A 23,364-nucleotide genomic window follows, 5' to 3' on the forward strand; every position below is an offset into this window, starting at 1 on the left:
TTATTCATGAAGGCCCGCCTTCTCAACCTTGCCCCCACGCCCGGGGTGTGCTGATCCTCAGATTAAATCACCACTAGTCACCTTTCCCCCTCAAAGGACAGAGCAGCCTACGGCCATCTGGGATGATGACGACTTTACCTTTACAGTGAGGTACCAATTCAGCTACTGCAGATTTTTTTGTTATTTTCCCCCTCTCTCTTGGTTGGGTCACAGGTTCTGGCACCAGTAGCCCTCTCTGATAGTTTGTCCAGGTGGTCATTCTCCAAAAGTGGATCTTGATAGTGAATAGCAACATACTATTTGTCTACAGGGGAGAATTTCAGCCTAGCACAACCCTGCCCCCAACCAATGTCTAATTTTGCATAAGTGCAGCAAGATATACTGGACAACAGTCAGGAACAGATACCCTGGACCATTTTCATTTCCTAACCCAGGGGTCTCAGGCCAATTATAGCATTCCACCAGCTCCTCAAAATGAGGTCAACGACTGCTCAGGTGTTTCTCTCTAATACAGCAGGAAAGCTTATTCCAGCATAAGCCCTCGATCTCTATACTCAGACTGGCTTCCTGCCGCACCAGGACTCACCATCATTCCACCTGGCCTCTGACCCAAGTTCCATGTGCAGTCATTGAATCCAAAGAACAAAGAACAATACAGCACAGGAACAGGCCCTTCGGCCCGCCAAGCCTGCGCCGCTCATGTGCCCACTAGACCATTCTTTTGTATCCCTCTATTCCCAGTCTGTTCATGTGGTTATCGAGAGAAGTCTTAAACGATCCCAGCGTGTCCGCCTCAATCACCTTGCTTGGCAGTGCATTCCAGGCCCCCACCATCCTGTGTAAAATACGTCCCCCTGACATCTGTGTTGAACCTTGCCCCCCTCACCTTGAACCTGTGACCCCTTGTGTTCGTCACCTCCGACCTGGGAAAAAGCTTCCCACTGTTCATTCTATCTATGCCCTTCATAATTTTATACACCTCTATTAGGTCGCCCCTCATCCTCCGAATTTCCAGGGAGAACAACCCCAGTTTACCCAATCTTTCCTCATAGCTAAGACCCTCCATACCAGGCAACATCCTGGTAAACCTTCTCTGTACTCTCTCCAAAGCCTTCAAGTCCTTCTGGTAGTGTGGCGACCAGAACTGGACGCAGTATTCCAAATGTGGCCTAACCATCGTTCTATACAGCTGCAACATCATATGCCAACTTTTATATTCTATCCCCGTCCAATAAAGGCAAGCATGCCATATGCCTTCTTCACCACCCTCTCCACCTGTGCTGCCACCTTTAAGGATCTGTGGACTTGGTCCCTGTGTGTGTCTATACTCCTAATGGTTCTGCCATTTATTGTATAGCTCCCCCTTACATTAGATCTACTGAAATGCATCACTTCGCATTTATCTGGATTAAATTCCATCTGCCATTTTTCCGCCCAATGTTCCAGCCTATCTATATCCTGCTGTATTCTCTGACAATGTTCATCACTATCCGCAACTCCAGCAATCTTCGTGTTGTCCGCAAACTTACTGATCACACCAGTTACATCTTCCTCCAAATCATTTATATATATCACAAACAGCAGAGGTCCCAGTACAGAGCCCTGCGGAACATCCACCTGCTGTAATTTCAGCATTTGCTACAGCAGCAACAGCCACTGAATGAGCGAAGTTCTGGCTAGACAGGAAGTCGGAGAAGGGAAAGCTCAGGGCACTACCAGGAAGAACAACAATTAATTAGAGAGGAAAAGGAAACAGTACCAGCATGCAGTTGGGGAAACAAAAGGGCATCGCACCACAGGTTTTGACAAGCCACTAATGGTAACTATTCTGTGCTTTACTACTATTCATCAACAGTAAATATGAAGCTGTTTTGTATTTGTTTCACATCTGCTTTTAGTTTTCTAAAACTCTTCCTGTTGACGACATGACCAGCTCCAAATAATCTATGCAACATCGTGTCTAAGTACTCAACCAGCAATTAATAATCAAGATTATAGTATAGAAAGAAACAAATAAGCATATTTAATTTCTGTCAAAATAACAAACCTTTTCTGTGAGGGGAGGATGCGTTAAAGTAAAGTAATAATAAACGTATATTCACCTTTGTTATATCTGCAGAGTGCTTCTTTCTGCTTTGAGCATAATTCAGTTGTCCATGTTCCAGTTAATGGGTCAAATGCTACACATGGTCCTTCATTAACTGGATGGCTGACATCTGATGAGATGTTGTGGAAAAGGGGTTTGGTTCCATCAACCCACACAATGTCAAATGGTTCTGTTGTTTGGAATCCATCACCTCCAACGGAATGAAAAAACAAATAAATTTCATGAACTACAAGCCAAAGCAGCACATGAAGTCACTGTCACAATTCCTAGAATCATACCATGCAGAATTAAGCCATTTGGCGCATCATGCTTATGCCAACTTAATTAAATCAAATCTTTCAGCATCCATATTCTGAAAAAAATCATAAATAAATGCAACACAAATCCACTTTTCACTGCCAAAATAGTGTCTCTCATCTGGACTAACATTGCTTCAAATCATTCACCTACATTTCTGAAGCTCTTGCATTCACTTTGTGTTGAAATTTCTCTCTAATAATTTTAGTGAAATAACTAAAAGTACAACAGTGACTGCACTTCTAGAAAGTAATTAACTGGTTATAAAACATTTCACTGAATGCCTTGATGTTGTCTATGGAGCTGCATAATTGCAAACTCTTTTGTTTCTATCTAGCAACAAAATGATTATGATACAGGACTGAAAACCCAGAGATCCAGGTGAATAATCCAGAGACCGGTGAGATGGTACTTTGAGAACTTGAATTCAATTTTCAAAAAAGGCCTGGAAATAAGAACTTGGTGCCAGTAAAAATTAATATGAACCTGTCAGATTGTTGTGAATGTAAACATGGGGGGCTTGGGGGGCGGTGGCGGGGGATCGCTGCACTGCTCCAATAACGCAGCGAACCAGGAGACATCAGCGGGGGCTTCCCGCTGGGTGTCACAGACTCCGAGGGCCCGATTTTACCATCAAATTGCGCCCGTTTACGGGTGCAAAAACTTGGTAAAGTTGGGCATGAGGCGAGTCGCGCAATCCACGACTGCCTCCGCGGCCATTCCCCCTTTACCAATGGCTGAAAATGGCAGCAATCGGAACCGCGCCCGAAACTGGCACGACAGCAATTTAAATGCATTTAAATTGAATTAATGGCTGGACGCCCAACTTTACCAGCACTTCCCCCTTTACCACCACATTCACCCGTCCAGATTTGGTCCAAAACAGACATGGTCCACAAAGGTCCGATTCGGGCACCCCAGCTTCTGAGGAATTAATTTCAGGGCTTCCGGCGGCTCTCTGACTGACTCTGATCAGTGGCGGGGAGGGGGGAGGCAGGTCAGATGGCACTCTGGTGGGGGTGAGGGGGGGGGCTGTGGGAGGAGGGTCAGATCGCTCTCTGGTGGGGAGGGGAAGGGAGGGAGGCAGATCAGATGGCTCTCTGGGGTGGGGGGGGGAGGCGGAGGAGGGAGACGAGTCAGATCGCTCTCTGGTGGGGAGAGGAAGGGAGGGAGGCAGATCAGGTGACTCTCTGGTGGTGAGAAGGTGGGTCAGATGGCTCTCTGGTGAAGGGGGCAGAGAGGGAGGTGGATTCTCTGGTGGAGGTTGGGGGGGGGGGGGGGGAGAGATGGGGGATCCGCTGCCACTCTGCATGTGATTGAGGGGGGTAAAGGGGACCCCGATCGGTCTGGGTAGTGGTGGGGGATAAAGGGGACAGTAATGTTATGGGGTGAGGCAATGTCTGTGGGGGCCAGGGGGAGGCATTATCTGGCCCGGGAGCTATGTGGCAAGGGAGCGTTTTTCTATTTTTGTTTACTGCGCATGCGCAGTTGAAGGCTCCGATCGGAGCAGCAGTGTTTTGGACGTGATGAGCCCTGCCCACAGGCTTGTGCAGCGCAGAATCACAGATTGTTTTTTTCAGGCAGAGTGCGTATGGGGCGAAGGAGAACAGGTCTAAATGTCGGATCTGAAACACTCCCAGATTCAAGTCCACCCAGCACTTGGAATCAAAATGGTAAAATCGGGCCCAGAGTGTCCATGCTCAATAATTCCAGCGTTATCAGCTCCATGCTGGTAATCTGTGTAGAGCTGATTTCAATATTGAAATTCACATTTACATTTCATTAGCGGGCCCAGGACTGAATTCTCCGGGCCGCTAGCATTCCCCCACTCCCACTGCTGCTAGGAGTGGTTTCCTCCAGCAGGATTTATTCCTGCTCCCCACTAACGGTGAACAGGCAGGCCAACTGCACTGGAGGGAAGAGAGGTCATTGTGGCCACTCCGTAAGGTCAGGGGTAAGAGGGGGTGTCCCTTGGGCTGTGCCAGTCTGACACCTTGGCACTGCCCAAGGGACAATGGGGGAGGTGGGGCACTGCGCGTGCACCGATCTGTCAGCATGGAGATTGGCTGCGCAGTAGCCCGTTCAGTGCGATGCTGCCAGCCTCTCGGGTGGGAATAGGCCCCGTCCCCAGATTTCCAGAGTGAATCACACTGAGCCACTCTGCAGTGCACAGAGTGTCAGAGATTCATTCTGACAATCATGTTAAAAAACCTAGCGGGATTTACTCCTACTTTCCTTCACATTGGGGTCTTAGAATTATTTTGGGAGAATCCTGGTCAGATTCTGGAGAAGGAAATCTACCACCTTAATCAGTCTGGTCAATAGGTGTTTCCAGTCCCATGCTAATGTAGCTGATTCTTAAACATCCTCTGAAGTTACCTTGCAAGCCACTGAGTTGAAGAAAGTTTACCACTACCTTCTCAGGGCAAGTAGAAATGAGCAATAAGTGTCAGTCTCACTCGTGTCCCCATACTGAGAATTAATATTGTTTTAAAAGCTATTGTATATGACGTGAAAATGCCGGCGTTGGACTGGGGCAGACTCAGTAAGAAGTGTCACAACAGCAGGTTAAAGTCCAACAGGTTTATTTGATAGCACGAGCTTTTGGAGCACTCCGGCAGTGCTCTGAAAGCTCGTGCTACCAAATAAACCTGTTGGACTTTAACCTGGTGTTGTGAGACTTCTTACTATTGTATATGGTAAAAGACTACTCAATTATATTTAGTACCGCAAATGATTTCCATCCCTTTGAATGAAAAGTATTTAAAAAAGGAGAAAAAAATTGTTGGTTAGATGATTGATGTTTAATTTGAACGACAGACAAGTGGAAATGTTGTAGGGGTGAAGAATGCTATTATGCAAATAACGTGGTGCATTTACATCAGTGTCAGGGTCCCACTACTGTCAGAGGTGGACCCGCAGTCACTTGCGTGGAACTAAATAACAGTAAAAAAAACACTAAAATACCAGCAAACTGTCCCTGTTGGAAAGATTTTTCACAATGCATTCTATTGTGTTATAAGGTCTCAGAGTCCCTCCCTCATGTTTGGCTGCAATCATTTTTCATTTCTGATTTTTTGCATTTGTATAAGAAAAATAAACAACCAAGAATTTTTTAGTTATTTCTTCATGAGATGTGGGCATTATCCTAATTGCCCTCAAGCAGCTGGTGGTGAGCTGTCTTCTTCAACCACTACCCCAAGGTACAGGTACACCAATAGTGCTGTTAGGAAGGGAGTAGCAGGATTTTGGCCCAGCGACAGCATAGGAACTGTATAGTTCCAGGTCAGGATGGCATGTACGTACCTTGCAGGGAAACCTGGAGTTGGTGGTGTTTCCACACATCTGTTGCCCTTGTCCTTCTTGGTGGTAGAAATTGCAGGTTTGGAAGGGGCCATCAAAGGAGTTTTGGTGAGTTTCGACAGTGCATCTTATAGATAGTACACACTTCTGCCACTGTGCACTGCTGGGGGAGGGGGTAAATGTTTGATGCTGGTGGATGGGTTGCCAATCAAGCGGGCTGCTTTGTCCTGGATGGTGTCGAGTTGCTCGAGTGTTTTTGGAGTTGTACTCACTCATCCAGGCAAATGGAGAATATTCCATCATCCTCCTAACTTGTACCTTATGGACAGGCTCTGGGGCATCATAGATTTTACAGATATAGCGTTGCGACATTATCTCCCCAAGCATTGATTTCTTCTCATGAACCATACTCTTACACTCCTACGCACAATCTTCCTTCTCAATAAAAACACTGATAGTTAAAAGCATCTGTTTTCATAGTACCTGCACAGAAGTTTTCTTTCTGACTTTGCTTCTTTCTACCACTGGGGAGCAGCCCTCTCCATTATTCCAGCTCTACTGAATCCTCCAAGATACTTGACAGACAGGTACCACAAGATTGAATGACACAAGTATGGAAAAGGATCGTTTGGCTCAAAGACTTTCGCGAGCACAGTTTCATACACTGACAACTTCACTTTGATCTTAAAGGCAAAAACTGAATTCTTTAGAATCCTTTCTCTCTCACTTTAGGTGTTTTAAAAATCACATCATCTTCCTCAGCCCTGATTATTGCAAATCAAATCAAATCAAAAACCTATACCACATCACTTTGAATACTCAATATGTTAGTCCACCAAACAGCTTCCCTCACAACACCACCTTTTAAAAAATGCAGTTGCTCAAAATAAAAATAAACACTTGTTTGACAAATTACCTTTACACTGTGAAAATCCTTTGTGTACCTGCACCGTTGATTCAATTTCAAAGATAGAAATGTTCCACTGAAAAAATAATCCCAGTGGAATAATAAAACACTTTTCTGCTAAAGCTTGAATCTCACTGGCATTCAAAACACGGTCCCAAATGTGGAGCTGTGTAATATTCCCCACAAAAGACTCATCCTTCCTAAATGAGCCACCAAACGTGTCTTGCTCTTGGCCAACGATGAAGACTCCACCTGCTCCGATGTCCTCCGAAATGTAAAGTTGTTCTCCAGATGAAATAACAGATCCATCTGCTGCAATAGCCCAGCCACCACCGTGGCGGGTCCAGCTCACACATAGATGATGCCACTTGCCATTATTCTCCACAGCCTGTGAATAGGGACTGTGAACACCATGGACAAGAAGCGCGAGCTGAATATGCTGACCACGGACAATGTTAGCACGGAGCTGGAATTCATTGATAAATGATGAGATTGAATAGGAAAAGACAGTGGAAACTCCCATGTAAGTCGAATCGAATTGGACTTGAGCACAAATGGTCACCGATTGCAACTGAGGGAACTGCTTCAGAAGCTTGGCATATTTGGTGTCAGTTCTGCCAGAGAATGTCAGGATATGTGAACCAAACGTACCTAAACAGAAGGAGATAAATAATGACTATGCTGTGATAAATAGCAGTAATCGTTTTTCAAAGCTGTCAGGTTACATTTATTAACACTTGATTTATCAAAAATTAAACTGACAAAATTCTCATATCCAAGGATAAGTACATACCATGTAATAAAGTTATCTTTAAAATACTTCGTAGCAATGATAACCAGATCACTATGTGCCTTGGGGTAAGAAATTATAATGTCATGAGAATAAGGGGACAAAAAGGATTTAATTGGCTAGTGGCAAGAATTACGATCTAAAGAGGAGTTGATTGATCTGGAATGAATTGATCTGGGATCAATTTTTCACTGTGCAATGAACTAAAATGTTTCTGTGCAAAAGTCTTTTCAGTCTTACATATACTTCAAGTTTATCAAAGGGGAATACAACTTAATAACACAAAATAGGTATTTTTAAAATCATCATATTTATATTCAGAAGGGTTCATGAATAACCAAATATCATCATCAAGCTCATATTAATGACATTATGCTGTGAATTATATACACATAATTGGTAAAAGGTTCTATCTAGCATGGATATTTTAAGAGTGAAACCTTTGATCATCGGAGGTTATGAACGATTATTTAATGCACTCAAACTACATCTCCATGTAAGCTACTAATAATACACAGGGTCTGACTCATTTTAATTAGACAGGCCATCATCCCCAAAATAATTGTACTCAGAGACTGTGTGTAAGTAAAGAACATTAGTTTATAGATGAACTTCACTGTCCAGTGGATTATATTTTTACATCTTACTTACATGACAAGTTAGATACTATTTCATCTACAATTTCAGCTGAAAGGATCTGCAGATGAGGAGTTGCAAATTACTTCACTCGAAAGATTTCTCATTTAGGACTTTAGAATCATAAAATGGCTGTAGCACAGAAGGAGGCCATTCAACGGTACTGCCCGTGCTAGCTCTCTGCAAGAGTAACTCAACTGATCCTACTCACTTACCCTTTTCCCATAACACTGCTATTTCTTTTCGCCGCAGGTGCTAATCCAGTTTCCTTTTGAAAGCCACAATTGGATCTGCCTCCACCATAGTTACAGACAGTGCATTCCAGATGCATACCACTCACTATGTAAAAACATTCTTCCACATGTTGCCCTTGCTTCTTTTGCCATTCACCTTAATTGGTGTCCTTTGGTTCTTGACCCTTGCGTCAACAGAAATAGTTTCTCAAAAATCTCAACAAGTCTGACAGCATCTGTGGAGAATTGAGCCAATTGGGCGGCAAGGTGGCACAGTGGTTAGCACTGCTGTCTCACGGCGCCAGGGACCCGGGTTCAATTCCCGGCTTGGGTCATTGTCTGTGTGGAGTTTGCACATTCCCCCCGTGTCTGCATGGGTTTCCTCCAGGTGCGCCGGTTTCATAGAAATCATAGAATCATAGAAACCCTACAGCACAGAAAGAGGCCATTCGGCCCATCGAGACTGCACCGACCACAATCCCACCCAGGCCCTACCCCCATATATTTTACCCACTAATCCCTTTAACCTACGCATCTCAGGACACTAAGGGCAATTTTAGCATGGCCAATCAACCTAACCCGCACATCTTTGGACTGTTGGAGGAAACCGGAGCATCCGGAGGAAACCCACGCAGACACGAGGAGAATGTGCAAACTCCAGACAGACAGTGACCCAAGCCGGGAATCGAACCCAGGTCCCTGGAGCTGTGAAGCAGCAGTGCTAACCACTGTGCTACCGTGCCGCCCACAGTCCAAAGATGTGCGGGTTAGGTGGATTGGCCACACTAAATTCTCCCTCAGTGTAACCGAACAGGCGCCGGAGAGTGGTGACTAGGGGATTTGCACAGTAACTTTATTGCAGTGTGAATGTAAGCCTACTTGTGACTAATAAATAAACATTACTTTACAACATTTCAAGTCAGGATGACTCTCGTCAGAGCTCTGACGAAGAGTCATCTTGACTGGAAACATTGGTTTGATTCTCTCTCCACAGATGTTGTCAGACCTGCTTAAATTTTCCAGCATTTTCTGTTTTTGTTTCAGATTCCAGCATCCCGCAGTGATTTGCCTTTATCTTAGGAACAGTTTCTCTTCATCTACTCCACTCATGGTTTTGAGCAGCTCGATCAGATCTCCATTTAACTTTCTCTTCTCTAGGGAGAACAGCCTCAGCTTCTCCAATTTATGCACAAAACTGCGGTTCCTCATCCCTGAAACCATTGTCAAAAAAAATTTCTTTCCCCTCTCTAAAGTCTTCTGATCCTTCAAGTTGTGGTGTCATGCATGAGGACTAATTAGAAACCTGTTGCCAGTCCCCTCCAAAATGCTGCTCTACAGCCAATAACTAGAACATATGCAATACTAACACAGCAGGACTAGACTTCTGACTTTCCTTTTACCCCAATGAAAAGATATGTGCTCGCTGCGCTGAGCCTCCATGATAGAACAGAGAGACCAGAAACTCAAAACAATGGAAATTCACATCTACAGTTCTGTCGTACAGTTTACTGGAGCTCCGTGGAATCCAAAAGAAGGCATTTTTATTTGTGATTTATTTCACAAAGATAATAAGGATACATACAGATTGGGAAGGGGTGTGGGAGCATGGCATTCAATGGAGGTAGATTAACCTTCCCCAGCAACATAGGATTTCCCAGTAACTGGGCCTATCTTTTGAGCATGTCCAGAATTTTTATCCTTGCTATCCTATGCGAAAGACATTTCCACCATTGGATTGTACTTAGTGAGAAGCCCATCCTATCATTAGTCCTAACTTGCCTTTTACCAGTTCATACTTAAGAACATAAGAAATAGGAGCAGGAGTAGGCCATCTGGCCCTTTGAGCCTGCCCCGCCATTCAACAAGATCATGGCTGATCTGAATTACTTAATCACCTTGCCCTGAAGTTAAGGCTTTATGTTCACTAGAATAAGCTTATTACACATGGTGGACGCTCACCAGATTACCCTAGATTTGCCAAGAAAGAGTAGCATCCCATTTGCTTTATTAATTGCTGCTCTGTATATGGTAGGCATTGACTTCAACATCACTCATTTATTTCAGCTGCTCCTTTATTTGGTTCAGGTCAGCAAGGTGACCATGCTCTGAGCATAGGGTTGGCAGGTAGTTGGCTTAATGGGGAGATACAAAAATCTGAGCATCTGCTCAAATGTAAAGAAATAGGCTCACCAAAAGATGAGAGACTGCATTTGGGGTCAAATACTGTTACATCGGTTTACAGTTATTCAGCGCTTTCAACTTAGTAAAGCTTCCCAAGATGCTTCACAGCAGAAATATGAAACAATATTTGATACCAAGCCACGTAAGGAAAAATAGGGCAGTGGTTGACAAAAGATGGAGGAGAGTGAGAGACGGTGAGAGAGAGAGAGAGAGAGAGAGAGAAAAACTTTGGAAATTATTCCAGATCTTATAGCAAGGTAGCTGAAAGCATGACAGACAATAGTAGAGCAATTAAAATTGGGGGTGTGCAAGGTTCAGCATGTTAAGCGTGCCACTTGTCACGATGCTGGTTGGCATTTTTCTCTTCCAATAAGTACCACCATGCACTTATTTGTATTGAATTTAATGTGCCATATTTCTGGCAGGTCATTTGCACGTATTAGAAGCAGAGTGGAGGGATAGGAGATTGTTTGCAGCGGAAACTCCCCTCCGAGACTTTACCCCTCGAATTAATGCCCATTATCTTCTTCACTTCGATAACTGTTCCATCTCAGCCAAAATCATTTTTATCAACGTGCCTATGAAGGATGATGGGATGCCACAGAATCTAATATTACTGTGCAATAAAATATTAACAACTTGTTGGAAAAATTGCCATCTGTTTAAAGTTGTGTTACTGAACGAGATGTAAAAATTCATTACAATGTACATATTACAGCTGTGGTACTGTTTAGAGATTGCTCTACTCCAATTATCCCTTGGCCTAAAAAGCAACAATTACCTGCTTGCATGCTCCAATAACACAAAATAAATCTGAGTTTAATGATGATTATGGAATCCTTTTCTAACTTAATGGTTTTTGAGAGGGAGTGTACAGCTTAATGCCAAGTAATGAGATGAATGAGAATTCAGAATGGTATAACAATATTACAGACAGCTTTTCACATTGACTATCAATAATTAAACTTTGATTGAAACAGCTTTTCTCGTTCCATTCAACCAGCAAATTTGCTGAGAATTTTATGTGCTCATCAGACTGCATAGAACAAATTGTGGGCACCGCCAAGAATACCAACATTTGACACTCAATCATACAAACAATTAACCAAAGAAGAGGTGAGGGAAACTTCTCCTTGGACCAAAGAAGCTGATGGGAAGATTTAACACTGGCAGGAAAGTCAGGAACCCGAGGGATACAGATTTAAGATAATTGACAGAAGGTCCAGGGAAAATTAGAAGTTTATTTCAGCAGCATTGTTATAATCTGCCATGCACTGCCAGAAAGGGCAGCAGAAGCAATTGAATATGTTTCAGAAAAAGAAACATTTGCTGGACTACGAAGGAAGTGTTGAGTGGGAGTAATTGATGAGCTCTTTGAAAGGGCCAATACAAGCATAATGGGCCAAATTGGTTCCTTCCCTGCTAAAATAAGATTGAATGTTACAAATACAGCTTGGATATTCATCTTAGCAACTGCTGATTGCAAACACAAAATCCAAACAGTTCAACTAGAATGCACAGAGCCAAATGATTGTCACAATGGTAAATGTTATTTCATAACACACTTGTCAACAGCCTTGACCTAGGTTGGGATTTAGTGTTAGCAATGCAGGATTTCCACTGGAGCCCCACACCACTTTTTTCTGGGAGGACTATTGCAATTAAATGATACACAGGCACTTGTCTAAGCAGCGTGGAGCATCCCATTGGATGATGTTCCCAATCGAGCAGAATTAAGTGTCTCCCTTTAGAGCTGCTGGGCCTGATGTCAGGGAATGGGTGTGGCTTTCAATACCACTCCTCACCCATCCACTTTCTGATCCTGGGTCCCACAACCAGGCACTGAATACCTGTGAACAGGAGACCTTCCGGTAGACTGCAGGCAAACTGAACAGGGTTTGCTGGGCAACCTTTGGGGCCACGGAGACCTGTGCAAGTCCCTTTAATCCCTGAGCCACCATTAAATTAAATTCACTGGGCTCAGGGATAATTGGCTTTGAGTGGTTCATTAACGAGTCTAATCGATATCCTGCTGTCACTGGGCTGGGTACCCATCTGTCTGCCACCAAATTGGGGAGCTGGGGACAGTTTCCCCAACGTTGGGAATTAGAACTGGGTACTCCCTCCCAATTCCTCCTGCCATCTTGCCCAGTGGGTCCATTAAATCTTTAAAACACAGAAACAGACCATTCGGCCCAACAAGTCTATTCTATGCAAGGTTACTGCCCTACACATGCCTTCTCTCATTCTTTTTCATCTAACCTATCAATGATTTATTTAGCTTGTACTATTGCTTTAAACCACACGACTCATTAAGTAACAGACACTTTGTTTACTCTCTTTTATATCCTCATAATATGAAACCATTAAGATAATAAAGTCTAAAATTGTTAACTAAAGTGTCAGTACTGACATCAATGAAAACATATTAGTTCTGAAAGAATTTATGAAATCTTGAGAAGTTATGAACCAGCAACTCCATGCATCGCAGTGCATTACACAAAAATCTAAGAAAGCATGGTGCAAGGCAAAGCAAATCAACCCCAAATATTTCCACAGGCCATCACAGATTTTGTCCGACTAAGAGAAAATGCTGCAAAATCACTCACTACTCTCAACATGTAACCATATAAAACCCCAGAATATTCACCTATCTCTCTCTCTACGCCTCAACTAATTCACCCTGAATGTGTGTCCACAGACAACATGCCCAGTGGCAGTGTGGTACCATTATAGTCCACGGAATACTTGGTCCTCTGAAATAATACATTGCACTGCAATTCCCAATCTTAGAATCAACAGCATTACATACTTTTTCTGGTAATCTGCTCTACATTTTCACAGCTTTACAAAAAAAAAATTCCCAATCTCCAGGCTCGCTAGAAACTTCTCAACTTTGCACTCTTTCTAGGTGCTCACAATCCATCAGTTAAATGGTCAATTTACATCTGCATCATCTTGGCTGTGCAGTTATTTTAAGATCTGGAACATGCCAATCCTCAATTGTTTTTCTCTAAGGAAAGCAAATTCTGCTTTGAAAGTCTCTTCTCATAATTCAGAGTACTCTACCCCAGAATCATCCTGGTCATTTTGCAATGAACCACTGCCATTCATCAATGTCACCTTAAACAAGAATTCAATGAGTAGTTGGGAAAACAGAAAAGTAGTCTCAGGTTCCATCCCACAATGCTGGGAGTATCTTCAGAGTCATTAGGTCATAGACGTGACTACGCTACTTGAAAAATGAATATCCTCTGAACATTTGTTCCCCTGGCAACACTGGTCATCCTTGCTGCCCTAAGAGGATTTACTGGCTTAAAGGTGCTATATAAATGCAAGCTGCTGTTGGTGCTTTTTAAACATTAAGTAACCAGGACATTTTCAGCACATAATCCATTTAAACTCCCAGCAAGTACAGTCGAGTGTACTTTATGTCAATTATATCCAAAGGGGTGAAAATGTTAAACAGAGCCATCATATTCGATGGCCTCAAAGTCATAGGATCCAGTATTAATTAAGAATCGTTCTTAATAAAAAGATTTGATAAAGTAAACTTGATGAAATGATGAGGTGTCTCACCAGGGCCATCCTCTTTCACTTTAGCACCAATCCACAGTGCTTTCGTCACCCTCATCGATTGCATGAAGCTGACCAGTTTCTGGTTGTCTTCATTTGTCCCAATGGCGCTCAGATAGCCAAACCTTTGCCGGCACAATCTCTCTGCCACTGTCCACTGCAGCTGCACGGGTACATACTCATAATAGTAATTCCGGTAAATGAAACATCTCCTGTCCTGTAATATCAGCTGTGATTCTGGCGGGGGGGGGGGGCGGGGGAAGAGACAAAACATTTTTGTGATAAACTGTTAACCGATTTCTTAGGGTAAAATGTTTGGTTACGACGATGAAATCTACTGACCTGCAAGCATGCCAGCGACACAGAAAAACTGCAAATAAAAACAGATACAAAATGACATCTGGAATTGGAAGAGCAGAACTGATACTTGGCAATAGCTTTTAAAGAAAAAATCGTTTTCACTTACAAGGACCGCCGAGTATGGAAGAATCACTCCGAGGTGCATATTCCTGGCGGGGGTTAAAAACAACCAAATGGAAAGTGTTGCTTTTGGTATCAACCACGTTTAACATAGAATGGGACGATTGTGGCGTTTAAAAAGATCAAGTAATCAGCTCGGAATGTCATCGTCTCCCCAGGTCTTTGGCGTTAATGAATAGGCAATTAATTTGCCATTTGTTTTCTCTGTCATACAGGACTGTGACAAATTTATACCGAAATTACCCTTTCCTGTGGTTGTCTAACCTGTGGACACGCAGACTAAGCAAGTGAGGGTTTCTTCATCCATTTGACAGTTTAAAAGTACTTCCAGAATATAGAAGGCGACAGATGTTTTTAGCATTCACTTATTACGTTTCAACTTGTTTTATCATATTACCCGATAAAAGATTTGAAATCAGAAATAAACGCATCAATTGTAAACTCGAACCGAACAAAAATCGCACTGAATCAACACATCACCTGAGGGTGCAATAAAAGCTAATCTCTGAGCCGCCCCAAAGTTGGTATAAATAAAACCGGGGGGACGTAAAGGCGATTTGGAACCCTGCTGCCCCATCTCCTACCAGTTGCCGAAGTAACACCGACGTGCAAGCCAGGAGGAATCCCGGGCCATTGGTCATTTCCCTTTCATATGTTTCCAAGTGGAGCTGTGTGAGCCAATGTTCTAGCTGCCCCTCAGTCCGTGTCTCTCGAACCCCCCACCCCAAAACAAACACCCCGAGTGTCTGATCCTGCGCTCGTTTCTCTTTCACCACTTCAAATGTCGCTTCTCCAAACGTTGGTTTTCATCATCAACGCGCACGCTTTTGTGACAATTGCAAAAAAGCCGAGGAGTCCCACCAGAAACAGATCGACAAACTTCTTTCAGGCAAGGGTATGTCCTAATCTAATGCTCAATCCCCACTTCGGGTCAAATTGGTGCAATGCACTTTTCCAAAAAAAGTACAAAGAATGCAAACGCCCAATTTATCCAGCAGCCTATCCAAATAGCTGTGCTGTTAATTGACAACTCAATTAACCTACGAAGAGTGCTGAAATTGAAGCACCAAGACAGGTTCCAAGGAAGAGTGAACCGTAGGTCCGTTATTATTAAAGGACAAATTTTAACATGCAGTATGAATTCATCAGCTGAACAGAATTAACCTCATGTCCTGTAACAGGCACCAGGCTTTATAGACAAAAATTATCACACAAATACTTATTTAATAGGATTGAAATCTGTAACAAAGAAAACAGAAAATGCAGAAAAGGGCCTGGCAACATCTCCGGATAAAAAAACCTCAACGTTTCAGGTCGCTGAGCTTTCATCATAACTGGCAAGAATCGGAGAAGTAGCAGTTTTCATGTACAGCGGCAGGAAAATGTAGAAATGGAAAGGACGCAAGGGGAAAATAACAAATTGAATTATGAAGCTCGTAAAAAGGTTCTAGAATCATAGAATCCCTACAGTGCAGGAGGAGGCCATTCGGCCCATCGAGCCTGCACGGACAACAATACCACCCAGGCCCCAATCCCAAAACCCCACATATTTCCCCTGCTAACCTTCCTGACACTAATGGTCAATTTAGCATAACCAATTCACCAAACCTGTACATCTTTGAACTGTGGGAGGAAACCGGAGCACCCAGAGAAAACCCAGGCAGACATGGGGTGAACATGCAAACTCCGCACAGTCACCCAAGGCCGAACTGAACCCAGGTCCCTGGTGCTGAGGTAGCAGTGTCAACCACTGTGCCACCCATACACACCACTAGTAATGGGGCAAGTAAAAAAAGGTCCAGAAGGTATGAAAATAACATCAGTTGTCCAATCAAAAAATAGAAGCTGTGGTTACAATCTGAAATTATTGAACTCAAATGTTGAATCCCAAAGACTGAAGGGGTGTATCCATAGGGATAGGATTTATAGTTATTTGGAGAGTAATGAATTGATAGGTGATAGTCAGCATGGTTTTGTGGCAGGTAGGTCGTGCCTTACTAACCTTATTGAGTTTTTTGAGAAAGTGACCAAGGAGGTGGATGGGGGCAAGGCAGTGGACGTGGTATATATGGATTTTAGTAAGGCGTTTGATAAGGTTCACCATGGTAGGCTTCTGCAGAAAATGCAGATGTATGGGATTGGGGGTGATCTAGGAAATTGGATCAGGAATTGGCTAGCGGATAGGAAACAGAGGGTGGTGGTTGATAGTAAATATTCATCATGGAGTGCGGTTACAAGTGGTGTACCTCAGGGATCTGTTTTGGGGCCACTGCTGTTTGTAATATTTATTAATGATCTGGATGAGGGTATAGTTGGGTGGATTAGCAAATTTGCTGATGACACCAAAGTCGGTGGTGTGGTAGACAGTGAGGAAGGGTGTCGTAGTTTGCAGGAAGACTTAGACAGGTTGCAAAGTTGGGCCGAGAGGTGGCGGATGGAGTTTAATGCGGAGAAGTGTGAGGTAATTCACTTTGGTAGGAATAACAGATGTGTTGAGTATAGGGCTAACGGGAGGACTTTGAATAGTGTGGAGGAGCAGAGGGATCTAGGTGTATGTGTGCATAGATCCCTGAAAGTTGGGAATCAAGTAGATAAGGTTGTTAAGAAGGCATATGGTGTCTTGGCGTTTATTGGTAGGGGGATTGAATTTAGGAGTCGTAGCGTTATGTTGCAACTGTACACAACTCTGGTGCGGCCGCACTTGGAGTACTGTGTGCAGTTCTGGTCCCCACATTACAGGAAGGATGTGGAGGCTTTGGAGAGGGTGCAGAGGAGGTTTACCAGGATGTTGCCTGGTATGGAGGGGAGATCCTATGAGGAGAGGCTGAGGGATTTGGGATTGTTTTCGCTGGAAAGGCGGCGGCTAAGAGGGGATCTTATTGAAACATATAAGATGATTAGAGGTTTAGATAGGGTGGATAGTGATAGCCTTTTTCCTCTGATGGAGAAATCCAGCACGAGGGGGCATGGCTTTAAATTGAGGGGGGGTAGTTATAGAACCGATGTCAGGGGTAGGTTCTTTACCCAGAGGGTGGTGAGGGATTGGAATGCCCTGCCAGCATCAGTAGTAAATGCGCCTAGTTTGGGGGCGTTTAAGAGATCCGTAGATAGGTTCATGGACGAAAAGAAATTGGTTTAGGTTGGAGGGTCACAGTTTTTTTTTAACTGGTCGGTGCAACATCGTGGGCCGAAGGGCCTGTTCTGCGCTGTAATGTTCTATGTTCTATGTTCTATATTGCCCTAGCCAATATTGAGCCTTCAATCAACTTCACAAAATACCAATTAACTGGTTATCACATTGCCATTTACATGAACTTGCTATGCACAAAATTGACTGCCATATTTTCTGCAGTACAACAATGACTGCATAGTTCAAAAGTATTCAGTGACTGTAAATCCCTTTGGATGTCCTGAGGTTGTGAAAGATGTCTATAAATGCAAGACTTTATTTTCTCTCTTACTTGGAGCAAATTTCTGCTCATCCCAGACTAGTTGCTGGACAGATAGTGTTAGGCGATATCAGTATATATGCGAAACGGAACATCCTGTCTTTGGATAATGCCTTTGAGGAACAGCATGTAGATGTGGAATAGAAGGAAGTCAGGGATGGATCCTTGAAAGACTTCAGTGGTAATAATCATTGGTGTGTATGGGGGCAGGGTGGTGGCGGAAGTGGTTAAGAGGAGGAGCCTGGGCATCAATTTCCAGCTCCCCACAAATACCAGAATTGCTTACTCATATGATACAGTAACATCTCAATCTGTTACGGATAAGAAGGGGCTCATTAAAACAGCAACAATTCTTCCTCTTACCACCCATTGGTTAGCAGAAAGGTTTTTTTTAAAATTTGCTCCCCCCATTACAGTTATTTCCTAATTGCTCAGTTTGAGTGATCCAATTTTCCATCAATAACCTTACAGCATAGAGAAATGAAAGATTTACGGTGCAGAGACCACAAAGAAATAGCAGGTGGGATTCTCCAGCCATTGGCACTCGCGGGATTCTCCCGTCCTGCTGCAATGAATGGAGATTTGGCTGAGTGCCAAGTTCTCCATCCTGTCTGGCAGCGGCAGTAGGATGTAAATGGTCGGAGAATTCAGGCCATCGTTTCAATTGGGTCTAGAGTCCAAAATAAGTTCAATGAGGTATTCCTTCAGAGGTTGGCGGGTTGAAAATCAATGCTTGTTAATTCATTATTCCGGTGGTGTTGACGTCACAATGAGTTAGACATGTTGAGATGAATCCGTTCTTGCAGGTAGATGGTACAGAATTTCCAACAGAAGTATTGTGGATGGGGCCAGAGCTCCTTTTCTGTGAGGCTGCTCAGAGGATGGTGCTCAGCAGAGTGACTTTGCAGTTCCATAAAACAAAATTATTTGATGCACAAACTGGAGGTCCGTGTCACATAACTGCCACCACTCCACTTTGGCATTGACAAGAGATGCTATTCCCTCATCTGAGTCCTCGAGATCAAGTGTTTCGACCGTTATGAATTGAAAGGAAGTTTGGGGAGCCCTTTGTCCAAGCAGACGTAGAGACTCCAGTTGGCCAACCTGAGTTATGCAGATGGTATTTGTTCAACTCTCCTTGAATTTGGTCTGTGCAACCCACAGGGGGATCATTAGTGTCTCTTCATGGATAACGAGGTGCACTTTTCTCTGATACTGCCAAGTAGCTCCTTTTATTCTGGGTCATAGATTAACATAAATTAAGCCATTTTAAAAAGATCTGTGTCCAGCTTTCAATTTTTTTTAGAATAAGCCAAGAGGATAGTTAGATATATTTTATAAAGATATAGAGTGTGCAGTCTTAGTCCCCTCATAGCTACCATCCTGAATAACATTTAGTATCAAGCACTTCTCCTCAGACAGGATTTGTTAAATTGATAAAAGACAAAGAATTAAGAAAAAGAGTCTTAGCACTGTGGCAAAACAATAGTTTATTTAAAAATATTGATCATCTTCCCTGCCCTTAGAATGACATGATCACAAAGAAACAAGGCACTTTTTAAATACAGATCAGTAAAGTCAACAGGCATGTGTCATGGTGCAAATAAATAGCATTGTCCTTATTGCTGCAATAAATCTGATGCTTGTGCAACTCATCCTTTTTGCTTTTATTATTTCTAGACTGAGCAAAGTCAATTGCTAATTTGTATAATGCTAAAATGACATTTGCCAGAGTTGCTGCATAGAATTATCTTTAATCGACAAAGCCGTCAAAATAGAAAAACAACTGCACAGCCAGTTTAAATTCATTGGCTCCATTCTCACCATATTTTACTTCCTTTGTACTGCAAAAAATACATTTAGCACAACTTAAGTGGAATAAATTTCCAGTTCAAGAGAAAGAACATTAATGGTAGGAATTGTTATTTAGATATGTTTCATCATTCAATTCCAGTCAGAGGACTCCAGAGTAAAATTTCCTTCACTTTGAAAAATGCACCTAATACAATAGCACCCACCTACCACATAATTGTTCAAATTTTCTGAATTGCTTTTGTAACCATTTTCAAGGGCCTTATTTAGGCATTGCAAATTAGTCAATTTTCTGATGTGGGCTCTGGCAATAGTTTCAGATGTTCCAAATCCATTCATATGATAAATTTATAATAGAAAAAATGAACCATTTATGCCATTAGACAGAATTAAAGTGAATTGTCAGAATGCAAACCCATTGCGTCAATGATTTTGTTTCTGATTCAAGGAACAGAGCAGGAAGGTGTAATATGATTGTAAGGAACATAACTACATATCACTGGCAGCAGCTTTTTCCACAATTCTTTTTAAGTGCTAAGGCAAACAAACTACTTCTTGTATTTTCTATCTGAAACAATAATAACCTCTATAGAAGTCTCAGATAACAATGTTACCTAACTCACATTTGAAGCAACTGGAAGGCATGACTGGGATTCAGCAAAGATCAGATGTTCCTTTGTACCATTTATGCTCAGATCTGGTGGTCCAAACTGGATTCTGTGTTTGAATGTTTGTTTCAGTCTGGGAAAAGTGGATATAAGCTTGAAGGTTGATTTTAAACTGAAAACTGCAACTAAAATAGTGATCAGCATAATAAGAAAAGTGAGCTTTCGACTGTAATGAAGATCTGCAGTGTGTGCATACAGTTGACCAGATACCAGAATGTTTCACACTAGTAAACTGATGCAGCATGGTTTCTTAACTTTTCCTGGAACTTCTTTTTGAACTGGCTTAAAACAGACTTTTGTAGGTGGTCTATTTCCTTTTTACTTCATATGGTTTTTAAGCATATTTGATATCTGGTCAATTTGAATTTTTGACATACCATTTGCAAGCATTGTATGCCTGAAATTTAAGTACAATCAGGCATCTAATACATGTCCAAAAGAACAAAAAAAGCAGAAATTTCATTTTCATTGCTGTTCAGCAAAGTTCAACAGAACTATTGAACTTGGAAGTTCTGTGGGGTCCAGAAAGTTTCCAAACAGTTATCAACTCCAGATCACAAAAACACAACGTGTGGTACCATCAAAGCACTATTCCAAACTGAGAAGATGCTGATCTCTTTCTTCAGGTTATTATACAGCAAGCTTCTGATTCTGGCTACGCAATGAAGCAGAGGCACCAAAGAGAGGCTTTAGAGATCTTTGCAAGGTAGGCTATTACACCAGGTTACTCAGAAGGCTTTCTAGCCAGCTGAAGAATGTTTTACTTAAGGTTTGCAGTAGCCCCAGAAAGAAAGTACATCTCACAACCGAGAAAAAGATGCCTACAGTGGCGAGAGTACACAAAAATCAAATTAGAGACCAATAATAAAAAATATTAAATGTGTGTGTTTGGCTAAGGTTAAAACTATACTGCAATCAATTTGTAAACTTGCAAACCCCAAATGCAATGAATATTTAAATAATTTTAGAATCGATAAACTTAAAGGGTTGCTCAAATGTAATTATTTTATAATATACTCAAACCCATTGTACAGCTCTTGGTGAAGAATTTTCTGATGTTGAAGCTGTTCCTTGGAGTGTGTATACAATTTTCTTAACTCCTCTACCACCATTTGTGGAAGCCTTGATATTTTTATTGCTATCAGCACCACTAGAGTTTCTCTTTTCTCTCTGGAGGTATTCAAGTAAGTCAAGGAGTGAATTGGCAGCCAAGTCCACTTCACTGATCAATAACTGAGGTCCTTTCCTGTCCAGTGTGCTTGCTCCAACTGAGGATGAATTCACTTCATCAAGTGAGAAAGTCCAAAGCACATCAAATGCACCAGCCACATTCATCACTGAGGAACACACCATTTCTATGCACTTCTTCAGTAGCTCATCAACTTTATTTTCACCTGCAAAGGTTTAGTTAAAAAAAAAATTTTAGATTTTCCTTCTCCAGCAACAAAGATCAAGTTTCTGACAAAAAATGCAATATTACATTGCAACATCATAGGAGAACGAGTCTTTAGTTCATTTTTAAATTAAGTAATCTTCCCATTCTATATCTAAAACAAGTGCAAAAGACAAAATATGGGAACCAGGACAGGTTATTTCAACTGGAATATAGTAAGGATACAGAGACTTTACAATAATGCATAGGCAAGGCATTCAACAAGTAGAAGATCAAAATGAAGTAGAAATATCTGCTCATTAAGATTTCATTCAGTATACTCTGCTCGTTGAGGTTTCATTCAGTATAAAATATTTACAGCTTACCAACTTTCCTGCAATCAGACAAAACTCTAGGTCAATCGTAAACTGGATTCTATTGTGAATCCAGATACAACATTCTCATATCATTATACCTTCATTTACAATTGATTAAACAGCCCCAACAGAGTGCTTATGCATAGGAGAATAATCATATGGGTTTTAGTTCTAGCCAAGAATTCAAATTCTCTTCATGTACTGAAAGTTTACATCAACTCATACACTGTCAAATTATGGAGGTTTATACATCCAGACTTTCTTCCAAAGTGTCAAATGGCTTCCTTCCAAGCTATAGGAAAGACGTCTCCAGTCTCTGAAAATTCTGCTCATTTAAACTGCGTAAGGAATAAGTTACCAAAAAGACATTTAATCCCTTATGGACAAATTCTATCTTTACTGTATTATATGTATTGCATTCTCACCACCCTGCGTGTGCCACACTGCATTGCATTATCCAACCTGTAGATAAACTTGACCATTAGCTTTAGCCAAATGCATCCTATTTGAATGCATGGTATTATCCATTAATTAAAAGAATTAAGAAAGTGTGCTGGACATGCCGCATAACCTCCAGTGATCAATTGTGTAATCAAACGGCAAGTAGTAATTTTAAACAGGGTATTCTATACACGGCTCATGCGAAAAGGTTACAGTTTCTGTTCTTAGAACTCGGTCATGACCAAAAGCAAGCCAAGTGTTAAAAGTCAAAAACGTACTAATATGGCTGGAGGTAATGCTTGGCAGCTTAAACATTAAGCAACATTCTCTTTTTTAAAAAGTGTATTTTCATACTTGGATTCACTTTAGAATCCAGTCTACGACTGACCCAGAGTTTTATCTGATTGCAGGAAAGCTGGTAGGCTGTCAATATTTTATACTGAATGAAACTTTAAGTGAGATAAATCCAGAAAGATTATCCACTGTGTCACAAAGTAACCAAACCGATTCCCAAATCACAAAATAAAGCAGTACTTTCAATTATGACCCAAAACAAAATGGCATAAATGACCATCAGGAACCATTACAGGAAAACTAGCTTTGTAGGAAACACGTCTCCAGTCATCAGGCAATTATTTCCTCTTCCTGTTTGAAGGAAACAACATTGTGATGCAGACTTTAGTGGAGAAATTTTACGAACAGACAGGGACAAATCAGATGTTTTTATTTTAAAAA

The 23,364-nt window shown here is 42.0% G+C and overlaps 2 protein-coding genes across 3 annotated transcripts in view; both read right to left on the reverse strand.

Annotated features, from left to right (window-relative positions):
• Nucleotides 1-11,245, reverse strand: part of LOC144497744 (adhesion G protein-coupled receptor D2) — a 44,245-nt gene extending 33,000 nt beyond the window's left edge. The window contains exons 1-3 of the mRNA XM_078219181.1: nucleotides 11,236-11,245; nucleotides 6,624-7,265; nucleotides 2,103-2,333 (exon numbers count right to left, since the gene is read on the reverse strand). Of these exons, the coding sequence (XP_078075307.1) occupies nucleotides 2,103-2,333; nucleotides 6,624-7,265; nucleotides 11,236-11,245 (883 nt within the window). The remainder of the gene's footprint in view (nucleotides 1-2,102; nucleotides 2,334-6,623; nucleotides 7,266-11,235) is intronic.
• Nucleotides 11,246-19,429: 8,184 nt separating this feature from the next.
• The window catches only part of kif14 (kinesin family member 14), a 98,669-nt gene continuing 94,734 nt past the window's right edge, over nucleotides 19,430-23,364 (reverse strand). The window contains exon 30 of one of the 2 annotated variants that reach the window (XM_078218184.1): nucleotides 19,430-21,833. In XM_078218184.1, coding sequence (XP_078074310.1) covers nucleotides 21,457-21,833 — 377 coding nt within the window. In that variant the 3' untranslated portion in view covers nucleotides 19,430-21,456. The remainder of the gene's footprint in view (nucleotides 21,834-23,364) is intronic. The other variant, XM_078218185.1, reaches the window with a different exon arrangement.

The sequence above is a fragment of the Mustelus asterias genome, chromosome 8 (genome assembly GCF_964213995.1).
Source record: "Mustelus asterias chromosome 8, sMusAst1.hap1.1, whole genome shotgun sequence".
NCBI lineage: Eukaryota > Metazoa > Chordata > Chondrichthyes > Carcharhiniformes > Triakidae > Mustelus > Mustelus asterias.